Source organism: Carica papaya, chromosome 8, assembly GCF_054855325.1.
Source record: "Carica papaya isolate Zhongbai chromosome 8, ASM5485532v1, whole genome shotgun sequence".
NCBI classification, from domain to species: Eukaryota; Viridiplantae; Streptophyta; class Magnoliopsida; order Brassicales; family Caricaceae; genus Carica; species Carica papaya.
In genome coordinates, this window is record NC_142316.1 from 34,435,996 (window position 1) to 34,452,757 (window position 16,762).

Sequence of the window (16,762 nt, forward strand, 5' to 3'; positions counted from 1 at the left end):
TACATAAGAGAGAGACTGTGTTTGGGGGTTGTTGGGAGTAATGGGTATGGAAGAAAAGTGAGGAAAAGTTAAATTTATAGAGGAGAATTGGGATTATCTGGGGAGGGTTAAATTTGGGTGATTTAAACGAGGTAGAGAGGGGGATTAAGGTTTTATATACAACGTGTTGAAGGAAAGTGGAGACCTGTAAATTACATGCAGCTGTGTTGAGTGAGAGAAGACACGTAGAGGTTGATGGGTAAAAGATTAACTATGCTTTAATTTGAGGTTTTTTTTTTTTTTTTTTCTTTTAAGACAACACGAATTCGATATATCTGCTTTAATACAATAATACTATGTCATCCGAATAAAAAAAATTAATAATTTTTATTTTTGATCTTATTCAAAAATTAATATTGACAATAAATTAATTTCGATTCAAATTCTAAATCTATATAATAGAAATGATGGTATAATACAAACATAATAAAAAATTTGAATGAAAATATTTTACGTTTAAGTTAAAATTTCATATTCAATTCAAACACACATTTCTTATTCTTTCTTTAACATGTGTACATGCTATGGCGGAATTGAAAATGAGAGTATCGATCTCTTGGCAATTCAACATTTTGTATGGTTCAGTTTTCAAATAACTATAGTTAGATTAAGTCTCTCTCTTTTATATTTGTTTATTTGTTGGTTGTGATTGAGTACGAATAATGGAAGATCTTCAATCATAGAAGCTCGAAAGCTTAAGTTCTTTACTCGTATGCATAAGGGAACAATAGTAAGGAAAGACCCGATCAAGAAATCAAGCACATCATCAAATACCCACAACTCTCATTGGGGCAGGAGAAAGACATATCGAGGTAAAATTGATACAAATAAGCTTATACTTTACATACTGTAGGCAACGACATATCATAACTACTCATGCCATAATCAACGAGTTAAAACTTTTCTTTAACTATATGGATTAGTACCGTTTTATTGATTTAACATGTGTAGATGATTAACTACAATCAAATTTTTCATCATTACGAGATAGTTAGAGCTAAATTGGAAAAAAAATACACAACGTAAATAAAAACTATATATTTCATTATTTTTAATCATGTGCTTATGTTATTACTGTATAAATATAAAAACTATTAAATACTTTATAAATATAAATAATTATCTTATTAGAGTCATTTTTTCACTAATGTAACAATTTTTTCACAGACATCGATAAAAATCCACAACAATCCTTACATAAACGAGGACATAATTAAAATGGGATTGCTCCTACAAGAGCAAAACATCATTAGGGATTAGTTGTACCTCCCTAATCAAGACATTCATTACCTAATTACAAGATTTAAGAATCCATTTGGCGATAATTAAAACTAAAAAGAGTTTACAATTTCAAAAACATGATCAAGTAATAAACCGCTTTTAACTAGGACGTTGAAGTTGCGAATAATTTGGGTATTATTGCTTGCTAATTTGTACCTATTATCTTTTATGTGATAAATTATCAATTTACCTTGCAAAAGTAAGAATTTACAAATGCTATTGAATCGGCCTTATTTTGCAAGCATTATGGGAAAGTATAATACAAATCGGGGCTCAATCTTTTAAAATCCTTCTAACTATATTGCTTGACCATCTACCCTTATATGTATAGATGGGAAATCTTGAGCTTAACGATCTAGCTAAAGTGAAATTTTTTAATATTCTTTATGCCTAATATATAAGCGTGTGTAGTTAAATTTTTTTTTTTAGTAGATGATTATACATTCGACAATTAAATAATATACAGATATCAATTATAATATCATATAGATAACCTCCAAATAAGGAGGAGCATACAGACGTACAACCCATTTCAAACTTATAATTTTTGCAGAGAAAGAAAAGTATCAACTACTAAAATAAACTAAGCAGTGGTTGGTAATATTGAATGGTAATTAGTAATTAAGTTATTGTTAACTTGTAATTAGCCCCCAAAAAGATGATAATCAAGCAGCTTGTGTGTTATACAAGGAGTAATTAGTAATTAGTAATTAGCAATTAATAAAGCAGTAATTCACCAGGGTAAAGCTGAAGGCAAAAGCACGTGGATGAGCTCGAGGGGAGTCATTTCCATAATTTGCTACATGACAGAAAGCATTAGATGAGGTTTTCTTGCTTCTTATGAGATGCATAGATCAACTTACCTATACATATATACACATAAATACATACATACATACATAGATACATACATACATACATATACAAATACATAATATACATTACCGCTTCACTCATCTGACATTGCCCTATACCCTTGATCATTTCTAGCACAAATTATAGGTAATTCAACGCTAATTTGCTACATGACAGAAAGCATTAGATGAGGTTTTCTTGCTTCTTATGAGATGCATAGATCAACTTACCTATACATATATATACATAAATACATACATACATACATACATATACAAATACATAATATACATTACCACTTCACTCATCTTTTATTGCCCTATACCCTTGATCAAATTTTTGGATATAATTTTTTTCTAGCATAAATTATAGGTAATTCAATACTAATTATTTAAACATATTAACACCAAAATTATATCAATAATTCAGCATCTTTATTTAAAGTTAATTTTTGAGATTAATCTTAATAATTTTTATTAATAATTAAAGAAAATAAAAAGAAAAAATGTATGTGTATGTATATATTTAAATCTCTCTCTTCATGCATGCATGGCCACGTCGCGGTGGCTGAAATAAAACACGTCGGCGGAGAGGAAATGTCTGGTTCTGTGGCTGATGAACAAAACGAAGCACCCAATTGGGCCGACGGTTAAAGTCAGCGTCAAATTCAAGCCATGCACTTAAAAAGTCTTCAAGGCCGTGTTTGGAGTTTCCTAATTGATTTCTTTTCATTGCACTGGTAATAAATACATATACATAAATCGAGCCGATTCTTGTACGTTTTCTTTGTACGGCAGTTATAATAAAGGCGTGGGTGAGAAATAAGAGGTGAGGGTGTGGTTGCGGGTTGCACGAGCCAAGGGTGCAAATTGCGACAAACAAACATGCCCTTAGCAAAATTTGTCAACCCTATTCTTACATCACCCATGTACTAGTGGGTGTTTTTCAGGTGGTTGACATCATTACCTTTTTTTTTTTTCTTTTCCTTTTTCAGATCTATGAAGGGTTTGTTTTGAGATAAATTTAAATCTTTTGTGAAGTTTTTGTTCATAAATTTGTGTTTGATTTGATTAGAAGATGATTGGTTTAAAGTAAGATTTAAAGAATTCATATATTGTATAGCTAATAAAGTGTGAATCGATGTATAAATTTTATAAATTTCTAAGTTTTTTATTATCTAATTCAATGGAATGTTCAATTTTATGTTTGAATTTGATTCGAGAAAGCAAAAAAAGCTAAATCAAACTAATCTGTTCTAGATTTTTATAAAGTAATATCCGAATCCAATTCAGTCATTGCAATCACCGGGTGATCCAGCCCAACCCAGATTGTCATGGCTATTTGTATAGACGATTGAAGAGAACATACTCGTTCTTATTCAATCCTTCAATCGAGACTGGAACCAAGAACAATCATTTATCGTATATAGTACATGATACCTCAATGGGGTATAGATACAAGGAAAATATAAAATGTTCGCGTAACGTAACGCGCCAGGTAGATATAAGTCACTAGAACATCGTTCTTTATGATATTTGATAACTTAAAATTTTGGTAGTAGAAACAAATTTGCATTGTCCCAAAAGAAAAAGAAAACACTCACACAGGTTCCTGCTTATCAGTCGCTGCTCAGGATTCCAAACTCAACGGTACTATTAAACACGAGAGTCGTGCTCGTTACGGGACTTAACCCAGTACTTTACAGCTCGAACTAACAACAGTCGTGCACCACCGTTCAGGATCACTTTTTAATAAGAGGTAATGAAAAGAGTTATAGAATGGACTATTATGTATGATTAGGTCACATATACATGAAGAATTCCGACAACCTCAGGAGAAAAAAAGGTATTCTATCTATTACAGAGATAGTGCAATGTTTTCACATTGTACTGTATATATGTCCGGTATAATACTGTAATGCTACCATTAGAAATTCTGATATTATTACCTGAAGATGGAGATAGTTATAAGTGGTATTTTATATGGCATTCTACAAGCTGCAAAAGATCCGTATAGTTCAAGTAAATATCAAAGCCCAAACAGCAATCCGCAATGGCTATTATTCCCGAGCGAGCAAAAAAGAGAAGACTGGCAAGATGGAAGAAATTATAGCATCATGGACAGATTTAAACTTCATAATCCATCACAAACATATGAAGAGTCTTACCCATTAATATCATTTTCAGGCAGAAATTAAAGTTAATGGTGATATGTGCATAGTGAGTCTACTAAGTTTTCTATTATAAATATATATATACATGGAACAAATGGAGCCGCAGAGAATATAGCATGGCAGTTCACGAACACTAATGTTTACTCCTCTGCTATCAAAAGGAGTAAGGTCATCACTACATCCCTAACGAAGAAGTGAGAAGAATTCAAACAATCCTTCAAACGAAACCCATCTATGAATGGCACACGGGTAATTGTTGTCTATCCTCAAAAACGAAGAGGCTAGCTTTTGCTGAACCATTGCAACTCTTACTATCCAAAGCAACTGCCGAGTTTAAGAACCAAAAGTTTTAAAAAAAAATTCCAATAGCAAACAATTTTCCTCATCTTAATTCTTCCTCGTATCTAACCCCACAAATACAATAATGCAATGTGTATGTATAACATTGATCAATGTACCAAGCTACCTATCTTACAATACACAGGTAATAGACTGAGGCAGTGGCTCCAGTTCATCCTGAATTGGAACAAAGTACGATAACAACAAATCTAAACGTGAAAGAACCTTAAATGCTGAACAGAAACACTGAAAGTCATCAGAAGTTAAAGTAAATAACCCTGACTAAGGACATCGAGGGGGGAGGAGAAATCACTTCCATTCACTGCAAGAAAAAAGACAATCTCAGCCAGATGGATAGCTCAACGTGCTCATCAGCATTTGACCCTGAGATAGGGACCATTCAAGACATATTAGGATAGCGCACTTCTCCTGTTCGAACTGGGATTTAGAACCAAATTTCTCCTTAGGATGATAGATGAAGCGATTCAGGTGAGACCCAATTTAGATCTAACTTTCTATTCACTTGTGGGATCTAGGGATTGAGCCCCAAACTTTGGAATCAAGACTATAAAGAAGTAAGGAAAGTAAAAACTTTTAAGTTCATTTTTACAAGAAATGCAATGACCAGTAACTGAATCAACTTATAAATTCTATACGGAATTTTCTTTTTTTAAGGGATTTCCACACTAATTGGAAAGGCCAAAGTAACTAAATTAATAGCCCCTAATCAAAATGGTAAAACAAGCACATTCTAGCAAATATGGCATATTTGAATTTAGCAGTCAAGAGATCCTTAGCCAAGTAGCTCTGCTCCAAGATAATCTAAGCCCTTGAACTCCCCTACAAATAGCTAGATGGTTATTTGCCTGCCAGCTGATACTAAGATATCTGCCACTGAAAATAAATGCTTTCATCACATGATTAAGACTCCATAGAGGGTACCAAAGCTAACATAATTCGGATAATTCAATTTCCAGAAACTGCAAAAGTTTATATACTATAAATCAGGAATAATGTCCGTGATGTATCAGCAGATTTTCTCTTATTAAGATGCGAAAACAACAATGAAATTCCCAACCAGTTCGACATGTCAATCAAAATATGCTATAAATTCAATTAAGTCCTACGTCTCATTAGAGAATCATAGTCATCGTACAAGGGCTTACCCAGGTTCCTTAAAACCCTGAAAAAGACGAGAACAAAGCCTTAATCAATTCGTCTTGGGATCCGGCATGGGGAACAATCCACCACCAGCTGCAGCTCCTCTGGGCGGTGAAAAACCCAAAAACTTCTGCAAATTAGTCCTAATACTAATCGAACAAAGCAAATACAAGAAGGCCATCGAGCAATCTGTTGGATCATCACCCTGCAATCCCCTGTGGCTCATTTTCCGCACGATCCCAATAGGCTTGAAGGGCAACTTAGCTACAACTTTTCCTTCAAACAGAGAATTCAACAACCCGAAAACAACGAAAAGAACCAAAGCCACGACAGCACCTGACTTGAACTTGAACATAGATAAATCTCGGCTCGATTCCTTGAGGCTGGACTCAACCCGGTCGATTTTCTTCGTCTTTGACTTCTTGCTGTTTAGCTTACTTGACGGGTTCTCGGTTTTCATAGTCTCCAGCTTCTTCGCGGCTTTATCGATGGAGGATTTGAGGGACTTGTAGGAGTTAGTGCGGTAGATGAGAACCCACGAGATGGCTTCGCAGACAACGGCGGTGCAGAAGGAAATCGCAACCACCGTGAGGCTGTCGGAGTATTTAGAGGACGATAATAACGGGGTCGCGGTCGCCATTGGAGAGGTAAGAGAGAGTGATTTACTCGGGGGCTGAGATCTTGGAGAAATGCAGAGCTGATCTACCTTTCGATTTTTATAATAACTCGTTTGGGACTCAGATTGTTGCATGGCAGGAGGATTTGAGCTTCTGGGTGGGATTCAAAACTTGGCCCAATAGAAGATGGTTTTGGCCCAGACAATTTATTAGATTATATTCTACAAATAATTATTGAATTTTAATTTTACTTCAAACCAGAACCAGATATGGTTTCAATTCAATTGATTATAAGTTTGCTTACAACTAAATTTCAGAGAAAGAAAAAATAATAATAAATTTATGACAGATAGAAGTAAGAGCTTAAGAAGCTCGGCAGAGAATATTATGAGCAACAACCACCAGGCTGTTTATCAGAAAGCAAGCTGCGCATTCAACTTACATGGGACCATTTCAGTTCATGAATTCAGATTGATATAAACCTTGACAAACCTGGTTGGAATAAAAAACAAAAATTTCATACTGGCATATGCTTCATCGATCAAAAACTGATCAAATACAGAAACCCTTTTCAAGTACTGTCGCACCCTTCCAACCTTTCATTTCTCTACATTAAATGAAACAATGAGACAAATTGGATAAAAACGACTACCAGACCCGACTATAAGCTAAACTCGAACTTTTTAAAAAAAAAAAAAAAACAGAAGAAGATTATTCTGTTTCGGTTTACAAAATAACCTCAAACTTTCATATTCCCAAATGAACAAGACAGCAACCGGATTTCAAAACAGTCCCCTCACACCTTCTGGAGCAATGTTTTCTAGAAGAACGAAAACCGGTTGCTTGTTGCAAACAAGTTGTACTCCTCGATGTCACTCTCTTTTTTATTGCAAGCATGATTCTTATCCACGTGATCTGCCGAAAACTGCAAAGAAAAATCACCTAATATCTCGTCTTTGGAAAGCGATGGATTTGATTTACACCCTGTTTTAAGATCCACAGGCCCACCATAATGGAACAAGGAAAAGCCAGCATTGTTACCCACATCCAGGTTGCCAGAGTTATTGATTTGCCCACCTCCCCTTGCTGGGACTTCTTCTGTGTGTTGCGGCTTGGACATAACCACCTTCTCTGTGTTACCTTCCTGAAAAGTCTCTTGTGTCACTCCTGGCTTAGAAATCTTAGCCCATTCCTCTGTGTTCAATCCGTTGGTTTTGGCAACTTGATGATAAACTGGAATTGTCCCGGGATTAAACAAGGGAGTAGGCACATGCTGCATGGCACCATACTGCATACATAAGCGTGAGTTTCCATTGACACCATAACCAAGAGGTCCACCATATAAGTAGTGGTTAGGATGGGGAAAAGGCATTAATCCAGTAGTGGGAGCTCCTGGCCAAGAAACTGGATTTTGATGGTAATAGCCCATTGCAGAAGGAGCTTGAAAAACTGGAAACCGTATGTTTTGGTTTGGCATGGCCGGGTATGGGCCTTGATTTTGAGAACCAATATTGGTGCTGGATATTCCATTATCGGAAATTTGGGCGAGTCTCAGATCTCCCAAGACTTCGCTTCCTGTATTATCTGGTGGAAGGCCAGAGGAATTCCTCATTCCTGAATGTACTCTTTCTTTTGTACTTTGGCTTTTCTCCATGTCCTTTTCATGGCATTCAGGGAACACATTTTGAGTGCACATCGATATCTCTCTCCCTTCTGATTGTTGACTTGCCTCTTCTGAATCCGATGTTGATGACGAATCCGGGTTTCCCTGATTTGAGGATGCTGTATTGCTATCTCCTTCACTAAGGCAGGAAGAGCAATTATCAGAATTGGAAGTATTACCAACTATTGCATCCGATGTTCCATTCAAGAGAGAATTCCCAGTGGAACATAATCCAACTTCCTCATTAGCCAATTCCTTCGAGTAGCAGTGATCCTTAACCTGCATGGTAAGTTCATCCTGGTAATCTTCTTCTTTCAGAATGCTAGAGTCTCTTGATTTCTTTATATTGATATTTCCCTTATGAATTTCTCCCGAATTTGCAGTAGCTTCAATGGAGGACACCTCACCAGTTGAATTAACAACATTATTACCAGGTGCAACTCCTTCAACCTTAAAAGTAGATGGTCTCAATGTGACATCAGAATCTGAGTTGCTGCGAGGGTATTTCTTCTGTGATTCCATGGGCTCCCAAACTTTCTTCAAATAAGGTGAATCTCGGCTGGAAGAGTTGCTTCCTGCTACGATTTTGCTTTTGGCTCTTCCACAACTCTCACGCATATAATCTGTTTGATTATACCTGTTACCCCTGTACACTTGCTTGGACATGTCCGATGCTGACTCTGATTTACTCACAGATTTGGGCTCTCGAATGAGTCTAGTTGTAGAAACATGTGGGTCAACCTTTGCTCTATACTCACTGTGTTGATTACAGCTGCAAGAATGAAAGTCATACCGGTCACCCATCCTGTTGCCTGCACATTGGAACTTCTCATTAAACTTAATGCTATTTCGACCATTGGGCTTCACAGCATTTATCCTCATTTGTCTATTCAATCCACTGAAGCCTCTGGAAGGAATCTCAAAATTATCGTTTTGATATCTTGACTCAGATCTATTGACCAGAGAAGAACTCTCTGAGAATCGACGCCTATCAGACCACTTCAGTGATGAATCAGGCTGAAATTCTTTCCCAAATCTTAATCTCCGTTGAGAAAATTTTGATTGCTCCACCATAAATGAGCCACTACCATCTTTGATATTGGAAGCTTCACCATCAGGGTTATCATAAGAGTGGTTCTGCATTCTAGGAGGGGTATGCCTATTCAAGAACTCTTCTGATTCATTATCAGGAGATCCAGGCCTGAGAATATCACTAGTTTCATTTGCCACGTCCTCGCAGTCGATAGCATTGCTTGGTTGTTCATCAACATTTGGTGATGATTCTTCCTTTGAGACATCAGTAAGAAGAGGAGTATCATTTGATTCAGGACACTTCTTTTCTTTATCTCTTTCTTTTCCCTTTAATCTCTCTTTTCTTCGGAGCTTTTTCTCCCTTTCTTTTGTTCTTTTCCTCTCCTTTCGCTCTTCTTCTTCACGCTTTTCCTTCTCTTCTTCTTCAAGAAGTTTCATCTGCGGGATAAGATCACATAGGTTTTAGAAAAAGTGCACTCAAATAGATAAGATAGTACCTTATTCTCATTGACACCTCACAGATAGGACCACAACTAAAGACCTGCTTTTCTAAGGTGATGATCTCTTTGCATGCAACATGAACTCGTTCTTCCAGCAATTTTAAGGCAAGACAAACAAAGATGCTGTGTGCATTTTGGCGTGCGGTTCCTTCTCTAAAGGCCTTTTCAACCTGAACAATACACCAGAAAGAATATCTTAAAGTTCTATTTGCATTCTTGTAAACACAGTTGTATTAGAAAAAATGAAAGAGAGATATCAGATCATAGTACAACCTATTACAGAATTCATACTAGTGACCTGGTAACACTAAAAGTAACTCGAAATGATGCCCCTTTATTCTTTAGCCAGCTGTTAGTTGAAGCATGCAAATGAAAGAACTGGTGTATAAGTTAGAGAGTTATCTAATCCTCATTCATTCGCATACTAAAACGAAAGAATCATATGCGCTTATGCCATACAACCTTTCAGAAAAAGGGATTTAACCCCTTCGTGAAAAAGAGGAAGTAATTGGACCCCAAATAAGCAAACATGAAATTCTTGGCCCTGGCTGCAAAAAGCCTTGGGTTTAACACAGTCACCAGACTTCTCTGAAAAGACATCTATAGCCATGTGAGATTAACATTTACTACTATTATTTCTCCGCTTATCCATCTTGCATAGTCCTGTGACTAAGCTCTTTCTATGTTCCCCAAGTATGATTAATATCAGGTACTGCTCCCTCAACTCTATCCCACGTTTTAGTATATGCACAAACTACATAAATTTAAGTCTACCGCTTCTTCATTTCTTGTTCCATTTGTACACTCGACAGACTATATAATCAGCCATGAGATGCTTCCTTCACCATTCTTTGCTTTATGCAATCCACACCATATACATGTGTTACTGTATAACAGGTTTCAAATCTCACAGCAACAAGATCCCTAACTTATATCACGAAATAAGCTATTGGAAAGAACACCAAGCACATTGCGGAGATAAAAATACAACCAAAGACAACATACTTGTTCCTTGAAGATAACAGAAGCTGCATCTAAAAGAAATTCTCGAGCAAGCTCAGGACTCTTCGCATGTTTTTGAGGACGGGAACATTCTCCATCTAGCTCATTCCCATCCTTGTCCATGGAGTCATCATCCTGAAAGTGTAGAAAATAAATAAAGAACCATCAAAAAGAATATTGAAGTCAGTAATTACTTGTCCTGAAGACAAAATTAAATGAGGCTTTAAAGCGCATAGAGAAATGGGCTCCATTTGCTACCCTCTGGAAAACAAGAAATACCTCTTCTTCTTCAGCCTCTTCAGCATGCTCAAAAAATCTTCTGATATTTTCCCCTCTTGTTATCGAGACAAACCCATCACCAACTACCAGTCTGCAGTGCACACATTGTTGACCTTTTAACGCATGAGCTTTTACAGAAAGTTCTGTGCAGCGGCCATCTTGTTTAAAAGCTCGCAAGGTAATATAACATGCATTCAAACCGGCAAGATCCAGGCCATGGACCTCACCACCTCCGTTCATGCCAACATTTTCGAATTCCAAAATATCAGATTTTCCTTCTCCACTTCCAACAGCCCATTCAAAATGGTGATAGGCTCCAACAGTATCAGCAAAGGTTTGGCGCCAATCAGCTAGGACTGTGTCCACAGATACCTGAAAAACAGCAAAAATATTTGAAATGCCAGTCAAATATATATAGATTTATCATGAAATACCTGATGAAACTTAACCTAATAAAGAAATTTTTTTTAGATTGTGAGATTAATAAACATAATGTCAGAAGGACCTCATATTGAAAGGCCGAATCTGCAACACAAAACCAACTAGTGCATCGAGGCTCTCTTCGCATTCGCTTCAGCTCCTTCAGCTCCTTGAACTCACGAATTACATTCCTTCTGCAATCTCTACAAAACCTCTTGCTGTCAAACCTGTCACAAAAATTTATTTTCATAAGGGATATAGAACAATCTAGCAAGATTTTTACACAAGCTTTTTTCTAAATAAAGTAAGAGGATAGAAAGTTGGGATGACAAGAAATCCTCCTAAGAAGAAAAAAAAAACACCACAAAAAGGAAACAAAGAAAAGGAAGAAAGTAGATTCAAAACAATAAAGCAGCCCAGTCCCTTTTTAAAGTGGATAAAGAAACCCCCAGAAAATCACATGAGACTTGGCCCATAAAAACAGTCAAGAATGTTGTGCTATCCCATAGAAGATGTGGTCACTAGGAACATTGTCGAACAAATTTTCATACAAACAATTGGTAGCATGATAATTAGGTATGTATAGGGAAGGTCAAAAAACGAGAGACAACAAAAATATGTGTTATATGACTCAAGATAGGTAGTCCTTGCAACAGCTAGCCAACTCTACCCAATAAGGGGAAAAAAGTAAAGCTTCAATTTCTAAAAAATTGGACATTCTAAAGATTCACAAGCTACATGATTAGATCAGGGCATTAAGATCCAACTGTGTTTCAGCCTCCAGAACCATCAACTTAAACACTGAATTGTTCAGAGAAAAGAAGACAAACTAATAACACCTGTAGAAGATGGAATCTTCTTCATAACCATTGCTTCTATAATCAAATGCCAGCTTAAGTTAGAATTCAACCAGAATTCAGCCTCCAGAACCATCAACCTAAAGAGTGAACTATCTAGAAGAACAAGACAAACTAATAACACAAAAGAATATATTTTCAACGTATTTAAGAATATATGGTTCCAGACCCTTAATTTTTTGTTATTGGGTCATTCCCCACGTTCAATGGAGGATTTAGAGGACCTAATTAATAAATTGATTGGCTTGTAAATACTTTTGTATATGGATTGGCACCCACTTGGTGTACATATTAATATCGCACTTTACAGTTTTATTTCAAAAGAAAAAGAAGAAAAACTAATAACCCAGAGAAAATAGAATCTGCTTCTTAACCATACACTTCTCTAACCAATTTTCTTCTAAACTCTAAAGCCACACGAGAAAAGGAAACTGAGTAGAAAAACAAAATATCAAGTAAAGCCAACATGGATGGTGAGAACAGCTATACGCATGGAAAAGGATGTGAAGAAATATCTTAGAATGTCCATGCTTAAAAAGATTCCAAAGTAAACCTAATGAAAGTTGCATATATCAAAGCATCTACCCAAAAGCAAACCAACTTCAGAAACCCCAGTCTCACAGATGGAGTCTCTTCGTGAAAAGAGAGCTATTATGAGAGCTGTGGGTAATATCAACCAAATTCATCTAATAAATCAATCAAAGCACCTTGACCAATTACCCACAGTTCAAAAACTGTTCTTTAATTGATATTATACTGAATGCTATAAACAGAAGATGGACAATCTGCTGAAAAACATACCTGTACATAAGCCTCTCAATGAAATCCTCTTCCTTCATCCTTAATAAAGATAGCCTAGTTTCATCTCCCAGTGCTGACCAGAAATCCACCAAAGTGTCGCAGGAAAGCCTTGCAGTGTGCAGAGCACATGTTTCTCTTGTCCCATGTCCTCTCCCATAACTTGCAATTCCTTGGCTTATCCAGCCTCGACCTCCACCACCACAAGCGTCAGGATAAAGCAATTCACGCTCCCTTTCCCTTGCACGTGCACTGTCAAACACCTGGAAAGAGAAAAGCGTTGAGTACTGAAATGGTAAATAATAAACGATTAACACATGTCAGAAAATAACATTTAATAAGAACCAACATGTTGGATCCCTTTGAGAGACTTTGAGCATAAATAGCAGTCCAGAAGTGTCAGTGATCCATCACGCGTTGTGGTCAGACCTCCCCAAGGATGGACAGATGGATCTTGTATTTCATCTGGGCTTGCAATATTCAGAACGGGTGCAGTACCATTTTGATTTTTAGAGGCCCCTGATCTGTTAAAAGGAAGGTTGCCAACTCCTCCCTCCTGTTGCAAGGACTTTCCATACATGACAATCTGCAAAAAACCTTCAAGCAGCAGACCATTGCATCTAGAGCAGTACATATTCTTGCGCGCTTGCTCAAATAGGGCTTGTTTATCAATCCTAATGAGCTTCTGCCTAGCTTGCACTGACAGCTCACTCCAAAACTGCAAAAGTTCATAAAACTTTGTTAGCAAGCATTCAAATAAATTATTACGATCCTAAAAGGCCAACCATGGATTTGGTAAGAACAAAAGAAATTCCTAATCTATCTATATTCTATTTATTTGGTAATCACAAACCTTCTTTATTATGAACTAGAAGAGGCGGGCACGATAATAAAAGCCACAACGTCTTACAATTCATGCATGCATTATTCGCCCTTCATCGACCGATACACATGGAATGTTGCTTAAGGAAAAAGTCTTATCACGTCAACATAACAATTCAGGTTTCCATAATTTGTGCCCATTACTAGGGTGAAGATGGCAATTTAGAGTAATTAGCATTTAGATTCTTTTCATTTTTGGTTGCCATGCATCTACCCTACTGACAGCGATCAGGTATATCCTTCTCTTTCCAAAGCCACCATAAGCAGACTCACCCCTAGACTAGTCTTCTCTTTTGCAAGCCATCAGAAACAGACCAGGGCACTTAAAATGCCATTCTTTCAGTTAAAATAAATCAATAACAAAACCCTGATTTCAAAATCTTTGCAGAAATGGCACGATATCACTCCGTCATTAAACTCTCGTTAACATTAAGAGTCCTACCCTTGCCATCTCTACTAGTTAACCGGTTAAAAACCATAACAAACGAGATACACTGCACTAAAAAGAGCAGCTACAAATTTATAGTGGGTCCGATAGACAAAACATCATGTTTATCCAATTTAAAACGAGACTACGAGCTCGGCAATCGCACAACAAATACACCCGAACCATGCTCAGTAAATAACTTGTGCTACAAGATCCAATCCAATACATAAATATCGATCAAAATTCACAACAGAAAGAACAAAACCTAGCAATCCAATTCAATTCCATTACGACTAAACAATCACGTCAACAACAAAGCGTAACGAAAATTCCAAAAACCAGTACCTTCTGCAGTTGATTATAGCTAACATCATCGTTATGCTTTGACCAAAATCCAAAGGAACCATTAGAGTAGTGCTCATTTCTCTGCGCTAAACCTGGCATCTTTTACACTCTCTTTGGTTCATTAACCAGTATTCCCATTCCTAAACCTCAATTCCTCGTATCCACAGCCTAACACCGACCGAAAACCGATCTGTTCGGTTCAAATTTATCGAATCGGATTATAGATTACCTTATCGAATGAAACACAATGGTTTAATCGACAATTAACTTATCGATTAAAGATGTATGTTCCCTCTGCTGTCGCCTCGGATCCTAAACGGATTGGTTTACGGAGCGAATCTGATTAGATTGGAGAGGATAGATAGAAGGAGATCGAAGAGATATGAGAATTGAGAGAGATTTAGATAGAGAGAGAGATAGAGAGAGAATGAAGAAGACGCAATGAGGGGGTTTTGGGTTGATGACGATGAGATTTGGTGCTGCGTATATATTTGTAGAGAGAGAGAGAGAAGGATATGAGGCTTGGCTTCGCAGCTCTGGGCATCACGGTTAAAATGGAGAGACAAACAGAGATGAGAGAGAGAAGAGACGCTTGGTGTGTATTTATACGTAGAAATTTTAACACGAGGGTAAGTATAAGTATAATTATTTATTAATATTAATATTAATATTAATATTAAATATAAATTATTTAAAAATAAATAAATAACTGAAAAAAATATATATATATTATTTATTGTCTTCAAAATTATTGTGAAATTTGATTTTTCTTTTTCTTTTTCTTTTTCTTTTTCTTTTTTAAACCATTAATTTATTTTTAAAATATAAAAAAAAAAATAAATTAAAATTATTTTTAAAAACCCTAATCCGAAAACCTTATTGACATTATTTTTAGTTTAATTTTAAACGATAAAAAAAAATTTTAAAAAAAATAAAAATAAAAACGAACTCTTACCTGATCGATTCAAATTAACGTCGTAATTTTTAAGTTGAACGCATGCCGCTAGATGACATACCTTTTTTGAGTTTTTTTTAACTGAGATTAAAAGTATTGCGAGATAAGTTTTATAATTTAAAATATTAAATAAATTATTTAATTTTGTACCAAATTAACTTGAATTTCTTTCCAAATAAAGTTCATGATTCTCAATGAACTTAAAAAAAAAAAAAAAAAAGAGTAGATTTTCTTTTATGAAGATTAAAATTTTACAGATTTTATTTTTGTCTTGTATGTTGAATTACAAAAATACCCTTGACTTTGTTTTTAATTATTTTATTTATTTTTAATTTTAATTTTATTTTATTATATCATATAAATAAATAATCAATAATTATTCGTGATCTTAATATTTAATTATTTATAAAAATTTTATCGATAATAAAAAGTTTTACCTTTTACGTTATTTCTAAATAACTCACTCGTTCATGTATTTACCAACAAATTTGATGTATTATATATAAATCAATTCATATTATTTATTCATTTGATAATTAAAAATGTCGGATTAGAGGACTTAGTTTATAAACCAAGATATGCAGATGTATTAATTACGAAAATTATTATCATATCTGATTGTCTGATACGTGATCTAAACAAATATTATTTATCTGATAACGAAAATCCATATCTTTTTTTAAAATAGTATCGATTTAATTTTACAAATTATCATTCTCGAAATAATTACTATACAAAAATATAAAATTTTAGTACAACTATATATATAGTTATTTTCTTTTTATATTAGAGATAGAAATAATTAATTTTTATATTTAAAATAGTATTTTATTAAATGTTATTGGAAATTAATTGTCTGGTTGGATGACAATGTTGTCATGATGTGGCTAACAGTGTTGTCATTTGGTTGAGAAAAAACTCTTCAATTTTACAGATTTGGCACCCAACTTTTCTAATATTACTCATCAACCCCCAAAATTCAGAATTACCTTCAATTATTTATTTACCCTAATTAAATAAAAGCTTATCGATTTGCTTCATCCCATTATATTTGGGGCGAGAGGGAGGTCACGAGTCACTTAACTCGCAAATGTACGAAGTACCGTGTTAATATCTCGTTAAAAAGAAAAATAAAAA

General features: G+C 35.3%; 2 protein-coding genes across 3 annotated transcripts; both read right to left on the reverse strand.

Moving 5' to 3' along the window:
- Positions 1 to 3,572: 3,572 nt before the first annotated feature.
- On the reverse strand, positions 3,573 to 6,564 carry LOC110811744 (transmembrane/coiled-coil protein (Protein of unknown function DUF106, transmembrane)). 2 transcript variants are annotated; one of them, XM_022038306.2, is made up of 2 exons: positions 5,854 to 6,564; positions 3,573 to 4,172 (listed from the first exon to the last, which is right to left on the reverse strand). In XM_022038306.2, exon 1 carries the CDS (start codon positions 6,486 to 6,488, stop codon positions 5,898 to 5,900), a length of 591 nt encoding a protein of 196 aa, XP_021893998.1. In that variant the 5' UTR covers positions 6,489 to 6,564; the 3' UTR covers positions 3,573 to 4,172; positions 5,854 to 5,897. The 2 variants fall into 2 exon arrangements, with proteins under 2 accessions (XP_021893998.1, XP_021893997.1); XM_022038305.2 differs by having other exon boundaries at positions 3,573 to 4,263.
- A 397-nt stretch (positions 6,565 to 6,961) lies between these two features.
- On the reverse strand, positions 6,962 to 15,257 carry LOC110811715 (uncharacterized). The gene is made up of 8 exons (XM_022038281.2): positions 14,671 to 15,257; positions 13,366 to 13,734; positions 13,020 to 13,279; positions 11,447 to 11,588; positions 10,942 to 11,313; positions 10,666 to 10,797; positions 9,702 to 9,830; positions 6,962 to 9,598 (listed from the first exon to the last, which is right to left on the reverse strand). The coding sequence occupies exons 1-8, from the start codon at positions 14,767 to 14,769 to the stop codon at positions 7,286 to 7,288; spliced, it is 3,816 nt and encodes a 1,271-aa protein (XP_021893973.2). The 5' UTR covers positions 14,770 to 15,257; the 3' UTR covers positions 6,962 to 7,285.
- Positions 15,258 to 16,762: the final 1,505 nt, after the last annotated feature.

Excerpts from the sequence above, each read along its gene's own strand:
- LOC110811744 (XM_022038306.2), bottom strand. The coding sequence starts at position 6,488 with ATGGCGACCGCGACCCCGTTATTATCGTCCTCTAAATACTCCGACAGC.
- LOC110811715 (XM_022038281.2), bottom strand. The coding sequence starts at position 14,769 with ATGCCAGGTTTAGCGCAGAGAAATGAGCACTACTCTAATGGTTCCTTT. Across the intron at positions 11,314-11,446 it reads ATTCGGCCTTTCAATATGAG|GTATCTGTGGACACAGTCCT; the intron begins GTCCTTCTGACA and ends GCTGTTTTTCAG. Across the intron at positions 9,831-10,665 it reads CTGTTATCTTCAAGGAACAA|GTTGAAAAGGCCTTTAGAGA; the intron begins GTATGTTGTCTT and ends TGTATTGTTCAG.